Source organism: Panthera pardus, unplaced genomic scaffold (genome assembly GCF_024362965.1).
Source record: "Panthera pardus isolate Hobbes unplaced genomic scaffold, ASM2436296v1 HiC_scaffold_10, whole genome shotgun sequence".
NCBI classification, from domain to species: domain Eukaryota; kingdom Metazoa; phylum Chordata; class Mammalia; order Carnivora; family Felidae; genus Panthera; species Panthera pardus.
The window spans coordinates 73,470,529-73,488,051 of NW_026526655.1; the positions used below are offsets into that span (position 1 = coordinate 73,470,529).

Consider the following 17,523-nt stretch of genomic DNA (forward strand, 5'->3'; position numbering starts at 1 on the left):
CCTTCAAAAAACATACTTTTGTAACTATAAAGTATTTATGTCCATTGTAGATAGTTTGGAAAATACAAACAAGCACACAAAATGTAATAAAAGTCACCCCAAGTCCTAAACTAGTATGAAAAGAAAATTATTAACAATATCCATATATCCTTCTTCTATATACATGAGGAATTTAACTTACCTAGAATCATACTGCACATATTATTTTTAACCTATTTTTAACATGTATTAGTATATCTTGTTTTTCTACCACATAATTTTTAGTGTTTGCATAGTGTTTCATTATGTGAAATATTGCATTTAACTGTTTTTTAAAGTTTGTTTATTTATTTATTGCAAGATGGGGAGTGCATACGTGCATGCAAGCAGGGGAGGGGCAGAGAGAGAGAGAGAGGGAGGGAGATAGAGAATCCTAAGCAGGCTCTGAGTTGTCAGCACAGAGCCTGATGCAGGGCTTGATCTCATGAACCACGAGATCATAACCTAGGCTGAAATCAAGAGTCGGACACTTAACCAACTGAGCCACCCAGGAGTCCTCTATTTAACCAATTTCTTATTTTGCACTGTTATATTATATGTAACCTTTCACATTTTTAAGGCTGTAATGAACATACCTATACCTGAATCTTTGCATATGTCCCTGCTTATTAATTCTCAAGCTTTGTTTCTTAATTCTTAAGGCTTTTGCCAGTGATTTTATTTGTTATTCAGGAAGAGTATAACAATCTACCCTCTTACCAGTGGTGGATGTACTTGTTTACCAGGTTGGAGATTGGTGGCAAAATGTTCAAGTGTAAGACACTGATAAGTAGCTGAAATACAAATAGTCTGAAATGTGGACTGAAAGGAGTTCTATTCAAATAATCTGGCAGGATGGTGGCAAATTTGACTTTGTATTGTGATTTCTTACCCATGTAGAGAGTTTTCAAATATTTGCATAAAGAATGTCATGTAAAGTAATTCTCTTGGGGCCAAATTTTTATTCAGAAGCTCCAGCAGATCCTGAGTTGAAGCCCACAGAGATCTCTATGCCACAAGTATAGAAGAGATGAATGTTGGCTAAAAAGTTTTGAGGCCAGAGGTGACAAAGTGTCCATCTTTAGGAAAAAAAGTCTTTAATCTGATTCGTAGACAATCTGATTTAAAGACATACTATGCCTTCAGGCTCTTTTGAGATTAAATGCACCTCCATCCCACACATGACTGAGTAGACTACTGACTGTTTATTGTCTAACTGGATGCTTTATTAATAGTTTTGGATTTATATAAATTGATATAAGAAAAGCATTGTGTGCAATGTTGCTTTTCTATATCGTTTTTCCCTGGATTCATTTGGCAGTTGCATATCATGTACATTTCATTAGCTAGATGCAATATTAGATACAAATAAGTACTACAACATAAGGCATGTTTCTTACCTTTCAGAAATTCACACAAAAGTGTGAAAAGTTATCTGGTGAAATATAGATGCTTGTCAAATTCATTGTATAGAAAGAAGAGTCATACATCAGTTGGTGGCAATTTTATGGGATACAGGTTGATCTACACGGAACAAATGGAAAAAAATTACAGTAAAAAAAATATGAACACTTTCTATTAAGAGGTCTTGCTACTTTCATATGTAACAATATCACTGTTTTGTGAGGGTTCATATTCCAGACCAAAAGTAGAAAAGAGAGCTGTAAGATGCAAAGAATTAGCTAAGTAAATTAGAATCTAGAAAATGGACTGAAAGTTGCTCTATCTCCATAGCTTATTAGTAATGGCACTGGATATTTTGAACTTCCTATTTCATACATTTTATGTATCTGGTTAAGAATAATGAACTCCTTCTGAATAAGTCATTAAAGTCTTTGAAATAATGATCTGGGAGCAAGGTGTAGAAGTTTGTTCAAAAATTCAACACCACGCATATTGCTTGAAATCAGAGACCAAACTGTCTTCCTTCTATGATATTTGAGCCCTAACTTTTTGCTTTCATGAAATTCTTATTTCATGTTGAATTATAATAATTCTTGGACTGAAGGAGTGAAAAAATATAATTTGATGGTTGTGTAGTATTAGTACAAGTTTTTAAAAATTAAACCCTGAGTAAACATCACTTCCTGGTGGAGTTTTTAATAGGAAGCATATTGTTTGGAAGATTAGAAAGGTAAGGTAGGATATAAAAGTGATCTCAAACTCTTTGAAAAGTTAGCATAGCATTATTTTAGAGAACGGTTTCTTCAGTTTATTGACACTTTTACTGGCTTCACTTTACCAAAATGAGCAAAATGTGGAAGAAGAAAAGGGGAACATCCCTGATATGAATCTGAGATTATAGAGGGGTAGTAATGAGGGCCTGTTTTGCTTTTCAGAAAAGCAAGCTTTGTCTAGAAACCTCATCTGTGGGAGTCAAGGGACAAGCTTTAAATGCAACTCTTCTCATTTTAACTAACCTCTGATTTCCCTATCACTGGAATATTATAAGTATCACTCAAGAAGTAAAACGCAGGGTGTTTGAAATCTGTGTCTTAACAAATGTCCCAAAGGGCTAGTTAAATATCCTTAGCCTTAACTTTAGTTTGAGGCTTTCAAAGCCAATAATTCTTGACATACATACTTCCCGCTCCTATTAATTGACAAAGGGTGAATGGAACTGTCTTTAGGGAAGTGCTTAGTTCAGACTTTACCATCCTGCAAATAAAACTGCTGGCCTTGTTCCCATCCACATCTTTGTTATTCTCAGACCAGAGACCAGAAGAAGCTTCCACTCACCTAATGGTGATCAATTAAGCCCTATTATGTGTGAGACATGATACAAGGTACTACAATGCAAAGATGAATAATGTGAACCAATATGGAAAGTGCTATGCTAAGGACACATAAATAGTGCCTTAGAAGGTACACCTATGTCTGGAGGAGAGAAGAAGGAGGAAGGCTGAGTAAGCAGTGTTAAAATTGCATCTTAAAGGATGGACAGGAGAGATTTAGCAGGACACAGGTAGGATAGACCATGCTAGGCATGTAGTAAATGCCTAAATGTATCAGTAACAGTGCATTGTCAGAGCCTCATGAAAATGAGTCAAGGAATACAAGGCAGGATGAAGAATGGAGAGTAATAAACCTTCGCCAACGGTCATTGGTGTGCCAAGGATGGCTAAGCTTTTTTTCCTGGAGGGTTCAGAGGATGATTCAAGGAGATTTGTTTTGGTAATAAGGGTAGAGTAAAATTGACAGGTGGAAGGGGAAATGGAGTCATTTTTGTTGAGAAAACTTTGCAAAAGGCAGATAAGAATGAAAGTACATAGCCACCTTTTTCTTCTATTTATATTCTGACCCTAGAGATCTCTTCTAGTCCTGAGGCATCAAATGCCATTTTAAGTATATATTTCCTTAATTTATACCTCCAGCCCTGAATCGACCCTTGAGCCACCCATCTGTACCTCCACACGTTTATTTGGAATCTCCACTTCAAGGTCTTGAAGTCACGTCAACTGTTTAATGTTCAATACTGAGCTCCTGATGGTCTTTCTTTCCCAAACCTGTTATTCTTCCAGTATTCCATCTCAGTTATTGGTACCATCATTCAACCAGGTGCTCTAGCAAAAAGCTAGGAATCATCCTTAATTCCTTTTTTCTTCAGCTTTAATATTCATTTCCTCAGTGAGCACTCTGGTCCCACTCAAAAACCATCTCAGATATGAACATTTCATTTCCTGGTCCAAGTGATCATTTTTACCTTATTCTTCTATCTCGTCTCCTTGTTTCTCCTTTGCTTCTCTACTGTCTTATTTTTCACTCAATATCGAGAGCTATCTTTTAAAAATCTCAGTCAGATCACGTCATACCTTGCTTTAAACTTATCTATAGCTTTTCTTTGTTTCTAGACCTAACTCCTTGCCAAATCATCTGGCCCTCAGCTAGCTTCTCAATCTCACCTTCACTCTTAACTCAACCACATGCTCCATCCAGCCACGCTGGCTTCTTCCCAGTCCTGAAAATGCACAAAGTCTTTCCCACTCAATGCTATTGGACCTAGAGCTCCCGCTTCCTGTGGTGATCACCCTCCATTTCTTCCCATAATTGTCTCACTCTCATCTTTTAAATTTTGATTCAAAGGTCATTACAAAAATATGCCTTCTAGTCAAAATTCTACCCAATTTTTTTAAATCATTGCTATAATTATTTCCTTCTTAGAACGTATGATGTAATATTCTATTCATTCGTTTACATATTTATTCTCTTTGTCTCTCTCTTTCTAGAAAGTCCCAGCAATATGAGGCAGAGAACTTATTTCTCTTTTGAGCATCATATCCCAAATATACAACACAATATCTGGCTTAAAGCGTATGTTCAGTAAATATTTGTTGAACAAATGAATGCCAAAGTCAGTAGTGTCTTAAGACTATATAGATAAGGGTTGACAGAATCAAATACACAAAGAAATTATGTAAAATAAAGATTGAAAAGGATCATTTTGTTCACTCACTTGGAAGTCAGTGGTAAGAGTAGTGAATTTGGAGGGAAGGCAGAGATAGGAATATTACAGATGAGGAATAAAACAGGAGATGAGAATTGAAGAACAGTAAGTAAGATGCTTGACTGAAGAAGAGAACAATGAAGGATGAGATGCTACAGTCTCAGGGGTCTAAAGAAAGTCCTTTTAAATTTTTGTAAATGGGTGAGATTTGTATATATTTCCATGTGAGGAGAAGGAAGCAGCACAGACCGAGAAGTTGAAGGTATAAGGGAGAGAGGGGTAAATGATGGAGTAAGTTTATGGGGAAGATGGAATTAGGGAATAGGATCTGGAGCCCAAGAGGGATTTATTGTCCCTTTGTACAGACACCTCTTTTTCTAAAAGGCAGGCATCAAGTAAGGTATCATTTATAGTCTCTATTTCCCCTGATAAAAGTGAAGAAGAGGAGGCAGATATGCAGCTTAACATAGTGAACGGGTTTGGAATATGTTCATGAGAACGCAAGAGGTATTAACCAGGAATTCATAAAAGGAATGCTGATTATCAATGAATATTCAGTTGAAACCATAAATTTGGTATAATTTTCTAGAGTTGTGTAATTCATTCATCAATCAAATGTTTATTAGGTATATATCATGTTCTAAACCCTGTAGTTAATGTTGGAAGTGCCAAGATAGATAAATCACATTTTCTGAAGTGCAGTGGGAGAGAGAAACAAACATACTAATTAGCAAGGCCTTGAGAAGAGGGCTATAATGGAGGAATAAAATTATATGATCAGAAAACTGAGGATGATAGCAAAGGAATGGGTAGGTCCTGATCATAGAATCAATGGCTATAATTGAAGATTTAAGAATTGAAACTGAAATGTGTTTGATGATAATAGAATCCTGGAGGAAGTCATGACTCCTGGAATAGAGGAAGTTATGGAACTGTGAGATTAGTAGGTTGGAAGGGCATTCAGGCAGATGCTGAAGTTGTCTAGGGAAGTAAAAGGGGTTGTTTTGGACAAGTTCTGTGTGGCTGTGACCCTCGTATCTGAATTCTTCATGAATATTTGAAAATGACCTTTAGTGTAAAAGTAGCAGTTAACGAGGAAAATGCTCGAACCATTCCTCAGCCTCCTGGCATGTGGGGCACCAGAGGATAAGCATCCTTCGCTCAAGAGAATTCCAGTCAAAATAATCATGTAGTGGTCTGAAGTTTGAAGATGTAGAGGATTTTATGTGTGATGACACAGGGCTTTCAGAGAGCCCAGTAGAAAACACTGAGAAAGAATAAATTGGGCTCACATAAGAGAGGGAGGGAGGGAGGGAGAGAGGGAGATGGAGAGGGAGAGAGAGATTGAGAAAGAGAGGTGGTGAGAGAGAGATAGAGGAAGAGAGAGAAGGGAGGAAAGGGAGAGTTGGAGGGAGGGAGGGAGAGAGAGGAGGGGAGAGAGAGAGAGAAAAAGAGGACAGAGAGAGAGAGAGAGAGACTCACACTGTAGCAATGTCTGAGCATACTAGAGAGTTGGGGATGGAAATAATTGATCCTGAGATACCAAAAGACTCTGGTGTGACATATTTATATGACCTTCAGAGGATACTGCACCAAATGGTATCTGTCTTCTGAGGACACCAGCAACCTGGTTGTCCAGGTTGGATCTAAAGGGTTTGTCCACTTGTAGTCAAGGGATTGTTGACAAAAGGACCAATGACTTCCCTCCAAGGCCAACACTGAGAGTAAGCAAATATTGTTGGTCATTTAGAGCCTAGAGGCAAATGCTCTTTAATCCAATATCTGCTCTTTTTTAAAATTTAGTTTTGAAGTAGCTTTACTTTCTCTGATTATGAAAGAAATACATATTCATTGCAAAACATAAAGTAACACAAAAATACACAAAGTGTAAAATAAACACCACTTAAACCCCAGAGGGAGATGATATAATCATTGTTAACATTTCCATACCTGACACTGATAGAATGCCCCAGCATTTATCAGTCAGGACTTTGAAACACACCTTATCAGTCAGTGTTTTCTTTCTCTGCCTCCCCTACCCTCTCTTTGCTATCTTTCTAGCTTCATCTCTGTTCTCCCCAAATTCAAATCTCAATTATCTACAGGGTGAAATCATGGTACCTTGACCTCACCCAGTTACTTGTTATGCTTTGAGCAGATGTTTCCATTGTGATTGCTGGTGTGGCGGCCCTGTGGCAGAGCTGCTATGACTGTGGCCATGTTGCTTGGGAGGCTTCCTTTGTTCTCCCAGTGGTCAGAGACCATGTTGCTAAGGCAAGTCTGGAAACCACTTAGGTTTTCATATTCACTTCTCAAAAGAGACAATGCCACGTTGGGGGTGAAGCTAACATGTCCTCCACAACAGACCTTCTGCTGGCAGTCACTCATTATCATTCACCACTGAAGTACTCTACTTTTTACCAATAAGATCCAGTCTCTTGAGTTGCACACAACATGGCGAGCCAAGTGGTTGAAGGGGCCTCTGTCAAATACACATTAACTTCAATTGCCCCATCACCAGGGGAACCTTGAATGATGGTTTCATCCTCCTGAAAATAGCATACGTAGGGGCGCCTGGGTGGCTCAGTCGGTTAAGCATCCAACTTCAGCTCAGGTCATGATCTCACGGTTCATGAGTTCGAGCCCTGCCTCAGGCTCTGTGCTGACAGCTCAGAGCCTGGAGCCTGCTTCAGATTCTGTGTCTCCCTCTCTCTTTCTGCCCCTACCCCACTCATGCCCTCTCTCTCTTTCTCAAAAATAAATAAACATTAAAAAAAACAGAAGAGCATATGTATACTTCCAGTTTTCTCAGGCTGTCTCCATTTCCAGAGAAGGGAAATAAAACAGGCCTAGTAAGAACAATGCTTTCACCTTTTTGAGCTTGATAAATGTGTCCTTTATTTTACCACATAAGTCAGAACTACTATATATCATAACCCTGCTATTTTTTTCTTGTTCTCCTTCCTCCCACCTATCTCCTGCCACTTCCCCAGAAGCATAAAGCTTTCAACATCCTGCTGTCCATTAGCATAAATAAACTCATGCTTTTAAAGTAAGAATAGGTTTAATGCTATATTTGTTAAAGACTGCATTACCATAAGAGGATAAAAATATTCTTGAGTAACAGGTAGATCATATGCTTTAGAGACAATAACATGCTTCTATTGTGGTTCCCTGAAAGTCAATTATTTTAGCCATAGATTCAGGCTTTAGATCTTGGCACAAGTTACATTTCCACTTCAGAAATTGTTAAACCATGCAGTTTCTCAGGACTTGTATCTTCAGGTTTTCATTTATTTTTTGTCTGCTGTCAATATACTATAAGCAGATCTAAGAAATGAAAAATATAAAGTACCATTTAAGTTTAATATTGGCTATAGGAACCACAGGATAATGTTGTCTTAACTTTTCTCCTCATTTTAACATATATGTTGTTAATTTAAATTTTATGTAACATTTATACAATAGATAAGAAAATATTGGGCTAAAAAAGAACAGAAGTGGCAAGAAGTGGAAATGAGAGATCTTCAGCGTCTAGAAGAACTGAAGAAATTAATGGCTGAACAGTCAGTAAAAGACAGAGAAAGGTAAAAAAGATCTTAAATTGCATAGTAATGGAGATGGTTTGGGTAAACAGTATCAGAAGGAGCATTTTTTTATACTTAATGTATCCTTCCAATGTTTGTATCCCACAAATAGATAAAATGATACTTATAATGTATTTCACTCTCTCATATTCATACACAAATCTCTGGTTTTCCATTTTGTTCCTTGGATAGCTTCCTAGTTAAAACCCTTACAGAGGATTTTATAGTATTTGATTGCCCACTGTGTGCATGAAAGAAAACTGGGTGCTACTATGACTTAATATGTTGACCTAGAAGGAGGAAACCATTATTCAGGTAAGAAGGGAGACCCATTTAATATAATTGAGGCTGAGGAGGACAATACACAATTATACTGTGTATGTGATTCATTCTAGTATACTTAGAATGCACTCTATGTAGGAAAACATGGAGGGTTTCTTGGAATGGTTTATTTTTAGAGCTGAAAAGGGCATTTGAGACCAACTAACCCAGTGTCCTCATTTTATGAATGAGAAATTAAACTGAGAAATTAACTGAGAAATTAAAATTATTTTTCCAAGTTTACTGTATCAATCAGGGTCAGTGAAGAGACAAAGATAACATAATAATTTGAATAGGGAAAGTTTAAGATAAAGAATTATTAATTCTAACAGAAAACCTCTGTTATGTAAAGAGATAAAGAGAGCTTTGAAGACAACTCCAGGGCTGAAGGAAGGTTCCCATAGAAGAAACAAATATGGAAGTGCCTCACCAACCACCCCCCCTCCCGACCTCCATGGTTGAGATTCAGATCTCATTGTAGAAGGCATGGTTGTGGCCCACTGAATGGTGGAGAAGTTATTATATGGGCTCAACCAGGTCTTGTTCAGAGTCACTGGGAAAGCAAGAAACACCCTGCCTGGATGTAGGAAGCCAAAGCTGGAAGTCAACCATTGGGATGCTTGCAAAACTCAGTGGGGATCTGACCATGGGAGTGCCTCTTAAGTTTGTTGGGAAACTGACCATTGGGCACCAGTGGAACTCCATGGGCACAGGTGCCACTGTGTGTTCCCCACACATGCAGCCGGCAGCCATGTGGTAGGAGCAAGAAGGGGTAAACACTGGAATCAGGAAAGAAAGCCCCTTCCTCCTTCAGTATCTTTCCAGAACCCCTTTCTGACATAGCTTAACATTGTGCCAGCTGCAAGGGAGAAATAGTTACAGGGTCTATCTTATTTTCATAGAGTAGGCAATGAAGGGTGAATTTGGAGTTAAGAGACAATAAATTGGTAGCCCACATAGTTATCTAGTTTACCTAGCTTCTGAGTAGATTTTCACAGGAGACAAATTAAGAATAGCTCTTTTATTTCATAATGGAAGTCACAATAGTTTTTTCTTTACTGTTAGTCAATGTAAAAAACTTGCCTGGAACTCTGTACTTTCTGCTCAGTTTTGCTGTGACTCTAAAATTGCTCTAAAAATAAAATCTATTAAAAAATTATTCCTTAGATTTATACATAATCTTGGGGGACATAGCCATTTTATTTATTTATTTATTTTTAGAGAGACAGAGACAGCGTGAGGGGAGGGACAGACAGAGAGGGAGACAGAAAATCCCAAGCAGGCTCCGCACTGCCAGCACAGAGACCAATGAGAAACCAGCCAAACAAACACAAAGTGCTTACCAGCAGATAGGCCATGCCATGGGTCAGAGACAAAAATCCCACCAACAGCTAAATACTAAAGAGCAAGGCAATAGTGGAGGTCAAAGTCTGGGTGGATAGTCTGAAGCTATGCTGGGGAAACAAGAGAGCCACAGGAACTAAAGGGGGTGGGAAGAACAGAACAGATGTGAGGTCCCAGCATCTAGCAGACAGGCTTCTAATAGAATCTCCCCTCGCAGCCAGGGAGTTTCTTTGATTACAGAGCCATTTCGGTCTTTTCCTTCCTGTTCCAATAATTATCAAGATTAGCTGACTCAGAAATCCAGTTGAAAAGAAGAAAAGGAAAATCAGATTAATCTGCATTACATAACAGGAAAAAATAGGCATATTACAACATAACGAAAAGAGTACTAAGGACTAGGAACCAGGGGACCAGGTTTTTAGTCTTCAATCTTCTTGGAATAGTGTCTGATCTGGCCAAAGCCATTCAGCCTCTATAGGGCTCTGCTTTGTACTTTGTAAAATTGAACTGTATAACCTCTGAGGGCTAAGTAAGCTATCAACGTTTAAGGGCCTATGATCTGTATGTTCTACTCACGCGAAATGTAAGATTCAGAAAGTTATGAATCTAGTTCTTTCATGCCATTGGGAAATCAGTGAGGAAGGCCATTAAAATATCAGGATCATATATCAAGAAATAGTTCCCAGAAAATTTTGGATGATGTTGTAGATTAAAGCATAGTCCTCATTCTGTGATGTAGGGAGATGGAACTCAACGTGTAAAAACTGCTGGTAGCTTTTGCTCCTGGCAAGAACCAGAAGTTGTGTTCTTTTATAACCATCCTGACACTAAGAAATTTGGTTAGTTTGTTTTTCTCTGCTACTGAAATACAATTCACAAACCTCATGTTTAATATTTTAACTGGAGGCTCGTTTTTTTTCATATCAGAATAAGAGCTTAAAACTGTTTCCAGATCTGTTAAAAACATGCACACATGGCCTTGAGGGTTTAAAAATGTCCATTGTTTATTTTCTTTGTCTAGTTTTTAATTCTAAGGTTAAGTTTCTTGAAAACAATATTCATAAATTAGCAGATATATTATGTTGAACCAAAGAAAATTCCATTTTTGCAGGTCAGAAATGGTTAAGTATTGGCAGTTTCATGTGGTTCAACATAAAAAGATAAAGTAATTCATTTTACTTATTAATTATGTTTTCCTTCTCAGTTATACTCTGCGTTTTGCCCTTATTATTTTATTGTTTTTGTTTTTGCCAAAGTTTCCACTAACCCTAAGGCCTATTTTCTTTCTGAACATGCCAGAGAGGTTAAGAAGGAAGGTTCTTTAATTAAGTCGTTGACATTGGAATCCTGGCTCTATCCTTTATAGCTATGTGACTTTGGGGTAAATTATTTAACTTGCCTATGCTTAAATTTCTTCATCTGTAAAATAAAGACATATATAATGTCTACTTCATAGGATTGTTGTAAGGATTAAATGAAGTATTGAATGCAACACTCATCAAATATAAGCGATTACTATAAATTGAATTTTTTAAGTTTATTTATTTGTTTTGAGGAAGAGAGTGTGTATGGATGTACCAGCACACTGTCAGCACAGAACCTGACATGGTGCTTGGTCTCATGAACCCGTGAGATCGTGACCTGAGACTAAATCAAGAGTCGGGTGCTTAACTAACTGAGCCACCAGGGCACCCCAACCAATTGAATTTTTAAAACACAAGACGCCTTCTAACAATTTTTTTCTCAAAGTGTTTAAGCATTTTAAATATTTTAGATAAAACATGTAATAATGAGGACATTTTTATTAAAAATAAAACAAGGTTAAAGCAAAAGTGCCCCTTGATCACTACCCTCATACAGTGTCTTCTCTAGAAGCCCTTTCTGTTTTCCATTGTTTAATACTTATGCATACATACTATGTACCTACATAAAAAATAAGTTGAAGAACAACAACAGAAATCCAATACATTTTATGATATAATACTGTTGTATTAGCTCAGACTTCCATAATAAAATACCAGACTGGTGGCTTAAACAACAGAAATTTATTTTCTCCATAGTTTTGGAAACTATAAGTCTAAGATCAAGGTGCCAGCATGGTGAGTTTCTGGGAGAACTTTCTTTGTGGCTTATAGACAACTGATTTTAGACTTTGTGCCCATAGCTGGGGAGAGAGACAGTATCTCTCTGTCTCTTCTTATAAGGTCACTAACCCCATCGTGAGGGCCCACCCTCATGACCTCATCTAAACCAAATGATTTCCCAAAGGCCTCTTCTCCAAATACTATCACATAGGAGGGTGGGACTTCAACATATGAATTTTAGAGAGACAAGTTCAGTTTATAGCAGCCATTTGTGTTTTTAAAAAACAAACAAAAGCATTTATGTATCCACAAATTACTTATTTACTATTAAGTACTATTTACTGTTGCTGCTAGTATATAAGGTTTTTGTTCCAATTAGAAGAGGTTCTCCCTTCTGGTGGCAAAGTACGTAGATCCCCTATCCAGAAGTAGACAAATTAGGAAAAAAAACCCTTCCTGAACCATGGCACTCAGCTTGACAAGCAGCAGCAAAGCTGGATGTCATTCCCTATTTATACTCCTGGTCTGGCAATGCTTTTGCAAAGCACAAACTTCAAAACGACACACGGCATTCCTGCAAATAGACCTACCTAATTCTTTTAAAATAGTATATATCATCCACATTTCTTCTAAAGTTTAGCCATCTGGAATTTATTTCCAAGAATGATATGAGCTAAGTGTTTGACTTTCATTTTTTGGTCTAAATTGATAGCTCTCTCAACACCAATTATTTAATGATTCATCCTAACCCACTGAGTTGAAATGCCACCTTTATTATATATTATACTTCTAATTATAGTTTCTTTTCCATATGGACTCTTATTAGATTAAATAAAAACTGATCTATATTTATATTTCTACATCAATACCATGCTATTTTAATTAATCTCTTTTGCTATCTGTTAGAGCAAGTGTTCACTCATTATTCTTTTCAAAATATCTTATTCTTTTTTTAAAATTTTTAAATATTTATTTATTTTTGAGAGAGAGACAGAGACAGAGTGAGAGCTGGGGAGGGACAAAGAGAGAGGGAAACACAGAATCTGAAGCAGGCTCCAGGCTCTGAGCTGTCAGCACAGGGCTTGACGCAGGGCTCAAACTCACGAACCACAAGATCATGACTTGAGCTGAAGTTGGACGCTTAACCAACTGAGCCACCCAGGTGCCCCATATCTTAGTTATTCTTATGTCAGGTGTCATTTTTAAAAATCTTGTCAATTGTTTGCATTGATATTTTGTTAAAGAATGCTGCCATATATACCAAATTAAATTTCCAACCTAGGATCATCCTTCCAGAATAGCTCTCCAGTTCAAGTCTTCTCTCAATTTCTTCCAAAGATTTCATAGTTTGTTGGTTTTTTGTTTTGTTTTGTTTTGTTTTTTCTGGTGAAGGCTCGGAATAAGTAGAAATTGATGACCAAGAAGCTGATTCTAAATTTTCTTTAGTAGCAGTGTGAGGAAAAGTGTATGAACTAGGAAGTAGCAGTGGGGATGCAGAAATGACAAATGTTCATCAAGTATTTAGGTAAAATATGATGACTTGTTTCATTGGGAATGGAGTTTGAGGTAAGACAGAGGAAGAAGCATGATCCTGAATATTACTGAGCTATATCTATCCTCTTAGGTTGAAAATTTTAATTTGTTTTCAGTCTCTTTTATTTTCTAATAAATTTATTTGGCTATAGGTTCCTTTTTTAACCTGTGTCTCTTGGCCTGCATTCTATAAGTTTTCAAATAAGGTTTCATTATCTAATTTCTAAATAATTTACATTGCATTTTTGATGTCTTAACAATAAATTGGTAGATATTGGAGTGTTTGCCAAAGGCAAGGTTACTGATAGTTTTCAATTTTTTTCTACTTGTCTACTTTCCATGTCTTTTTTTCTTTTTAAAATTATTTTTACATTTATTTATTTATTTATTTTTGAAAGACAGAGAGAAACACAGCACAAGTGGGGGAGGGGCAGAGAGAGAGGGAGACACAGAATCCGAAGCAGGCTCCAGGCTCTGAGCTGTCAGCACAGAACCTGATGCGGGGCTCGAACCCACAAACCGTGAGATCATGACCTGAGCCTAAGTTGGATGCTCAACCAACAGACCCACTCAGGAGCCTCATTTTCCATGTCTTTTCATAACAATGTGCAAACATTTAAAATGCTTTATGGAAAGCTACCAACCCTGCTACTTTTAACATTAAAAAAACCCTTCTATTGAATAACAATTTATATATGAATTCTCTTGTTTTCAGTGTACAATGAAATGATTTTTAGTAAATTTATATACATGTACAACCATGGCTATGGTCCAGTTTTATATCATTTACATTAACCCAGAAAGATCTCTCATGCCCATTTCCATTAATTCCTATTCCTACACAGCCCCAAATGACCACTAGTCTATTTCTTTCTTTTTTTTTAATTTTCTTTTTTCTTTTTTAAATTTATATCCAAATTAGTTAGCATATAGTGAAACAATGATTTCAAGAGTATATTCCTTAATGCCCCTTACCCACTTAGCCCATCCCCCCCCCACAACTCCTCCCATAACCCTCAGTTTGTTCTCCATATTTATGAGTCTCTTCTGTTTTGTCCGCCTCATGTTTTTATATTATTTTTGTTTCCCTTCCCTTATGTTCATCTGCTTTGTTTCTTAAAGTCCTCATATGAGTGAAGTCATATGATTTTTGTCTTTCTCTGACTAATTTCGCTTAGCATAATCCCCTCCAGTTCCATCCACATAGTTGCAAATGGCAAGATTTCATTCTTTTTGATTGCTGAGTAATACTCCATGTATATATATACCACAACTTCTTTATCCATTCATCCATCGATGGACATTTGGGCTCCTTCCATACTTTGGCTATTGCTGATAGTGCTGCTATAAACATGGGGGTGCATGTGTCCCTTCGAAACAGCAGACCTGTATCCTGTGGATAAATGCCTAGTAGTGCGATTGCTGGGTCGTAGGGTAGTTCTATTTTTAGTTTTTTGAGGAACCTCCATACTGTTTTCCAGAGTGTCTGCACCAGCTTGCATTCCCACCAACAATGCAAACAGATCCTCTTTCTCCGTATCCTCACCAACATCTGTTGTTGCCTGAGTTGTAATGTTAGCCCTTCTGACAGGTGTAAGGTGGTATCTCATTGTGGTTTTGATTTGTATTTCCCTGATGATGAGTGATGTTGAGCATTTTTTCATGTGTCAGTTGGCAATCTGGATGTCTTCCTTGGAGAAGTGTCTATTCATGTCTTTTGCCCATTTCTTCACTGGATTATTTGTTTTTTGGGTGTTGAGTTTGAGAAGTTCTTTATAGATTTTGGATACTAACCCTTTATCTGATATGTCATTTGCAAATATCTTCTCCCATTCTGTCAGTTGCCTTTTAGTTTTGCTGATTGTTTCCTTTGCTGTGCAGAAAGAAGCTTTTTATTTTGATGAGATCCCAGTAGTTCATTTTTGCTTTTGTTTCTCTTGCTTCCGGAGACGTGTTGAGTAAGAAGTTGCTGCGGGCAAGATCAAAGAGGTTTTTGCCTGCTTTCTCCTCGAGGATTTTGATGGCTTCCTGTCTTCCATTGAGGTCTTTCATCCATTTTGAGTTTATTTTTGTGTATGGTGTAAGAAAGTGGTCCAGGTTCATTCTTCTGCATGTCGCTGTCCAGTTTTCCCATCACCTCTTGCTGAAGAGGCTGTCTTTATTCCATTGGATATTCTTTCCTGCTTTGTCAAAGATTAGTTGGCCATACGTTTGTGGGTCCATTTCTGGATTCTCTATTCTGTTCCATTGATCTGAGTGTCTGTTCTTGTGCCAGTACCATACTGTCTTGATGATTACAGCTTTGTAATACAGCTTGAAGTCCGGGATTGTGATGCCTCCTGCTTTGGTTTCCTTTTTCAAGATTGCTTTGGCTATTTGGGGTCTTTTCTGGTTCCATATAAATTTTAGGATCATTTGTTCTAGCTCTGTGAAGAATGCTGTTGTTACTTTCATAGGGATTGCTTGAATATTTAGATTGCTTTGGGTAGTATCAACATTTTAACAATATTTGTTCTTCCTATCCAGGAGCATGGAATCTTTTTCCATTTTTTGTGTTTTCTTCAATTTCTTTCATAAGCTTTCTATAGTTTTCAGTGTATAGATTTTTCACCTCTTTGGGTAGATTTATTCCTAGGTATTTTATGGTTTTTTGTGCAACTGTAAATGGGATCGATTCCTTGATTTCTCTTTCTGTCGCTTCATTGTTGGTGTATAGGAATGCAACCAATTTCTGTGCATTGATTTTATATCCTGCCACTTTGCTGAATTCATGAATCAATTCTAGCAGTTTTTTGATGGAACATTTAGGGTTTTCCATATAGAGTATCATGTCATCTGCAAAGAGTGAAAGTTTGATCTCCTCCTGGCCGATTTGGATGCCTTTTATTTCTTTGTGTTTTCTGATTGCAGAGGCTAAGACTTCCAATACTATGTTGAATAACAGTGGCGAGAGTGGACATCCCTGTCTTGTTCCTGACCTTAGGGGGAAAGCTCTCAGTTTTTCCTCATTGAAGATGATATTAGCGTTGGGTCTTTCATATATGGCTTTTATGATCTTGAGGTATGCTCCTTCTCTCCCTACTTTCTTGAAGATTTTTATCAAGAAAGGATGCTGTATTTTGTCAAATGCTTTCTCTGCATCTGTTGAGAGGATCATATGGTTCTTGTCCTTTCTTTTATTGATGTGATGAATCATGTTACTTGTTTTGCGGATATTGAACCAGCCCTGCATCCCAGGTATAAATCCCACTTGGTTGTGGTGAATAATTTTTTTAATGTATTGTTGGATCTGGTTGGCTAATATCTTGTTGAGGATTTTTGCACCCATGTTCATCAGGGAAATTGGTCTATAGTTCTCATTTTTAGTGGGGTCCCTGTCTGGTTTTGGAATCAAGGTAATGCTGGCTTCATAGAAAGAGTTTGGAAGTTTTCTTTCCATTTCTATTTTTTTGGAACAGTTTCATGAGAATAGATGTTAACTCTTCCTTAAATGTTTGGTAGAATTCCCCTGGAAAGCCATCTGGCCCTGGACTCTTGTTTTTTGGCAGATTTTTGATTAATAGTTCGATTTCCTTACTGGTTATGGGTCTGTTCAAATTTTCTATTTCTTCCTGTTTCAGTTTTGGTAGTGTATATGTTTCTAGGAATTTGTCCATTTCTTCCAGATTGCCCATTTTATTGGCATATAATTGCTCATAATATTCTCTTATTATTGTTTTTATTTCTGTTGTGTTGGTTGTGATTTCTCCTCTTTCATTCTTGATTTTATTTATTAGGGTCCTTTCCTTTTTCTTCTTGATCAAACTGGCTAGTGGTGTATCAATTTAGTTAATTCTTTCAAAGAACCAGCTTTTGATTTTATTGATCTGTTCTACTGTTCTTTTGGTATCGGTAACATTAATTTCTGCTCTAATCTTTATTATTTCCTGTCTTCTGCTGGTTTGGGGTTTTATTTGCTGTTCTTTTTCCAGCTCCTTAAGGTGTAAGCTTAGGTTGTGTATCTGAGATCTTTCTTGCTTCTTTAGGAAGGCCTGGATTGCTATATACTTTCCTCTTATAACTGCCTTTGCTGTGTCCCAGAGGTTTTGGGTTGTGGTGTTATCATTTTCATTGACTTCCATATACTTTTTAATTTCCTCTTTTACTGCTTGGTTAGCCCATTCATTCTTTAGTAGGATGTTCTTCAGTCTCC

General features: G+C 37.2%; 1 protein-coding gene across 5 annotated transcripts in view; it reads left to right on the forward strand.

The window, feature by feature from the left end:
- Nucleotides 1–17,523, forward strand: part of CCDC148 (coiled-coil domain containing 148) — a 247,003-nt gene that overhangs the window by 172,514 nt on the left and 56,966 nt on the right. For all 5 annotated transcript variants that reach the window (XM_019456947.2, XM_019456966.2, XM_019456975.2 and 2 more), the window contains one exon: nt 7,931–8,049. In XM_019456947.2, coding sequence (XP_019312492.2) covers nt 7,931–8,049 — 119 coding nt within the window. The remainder of the gene's footprint in view (nt 1–7,930; nt 8,050–17,523) is intronic.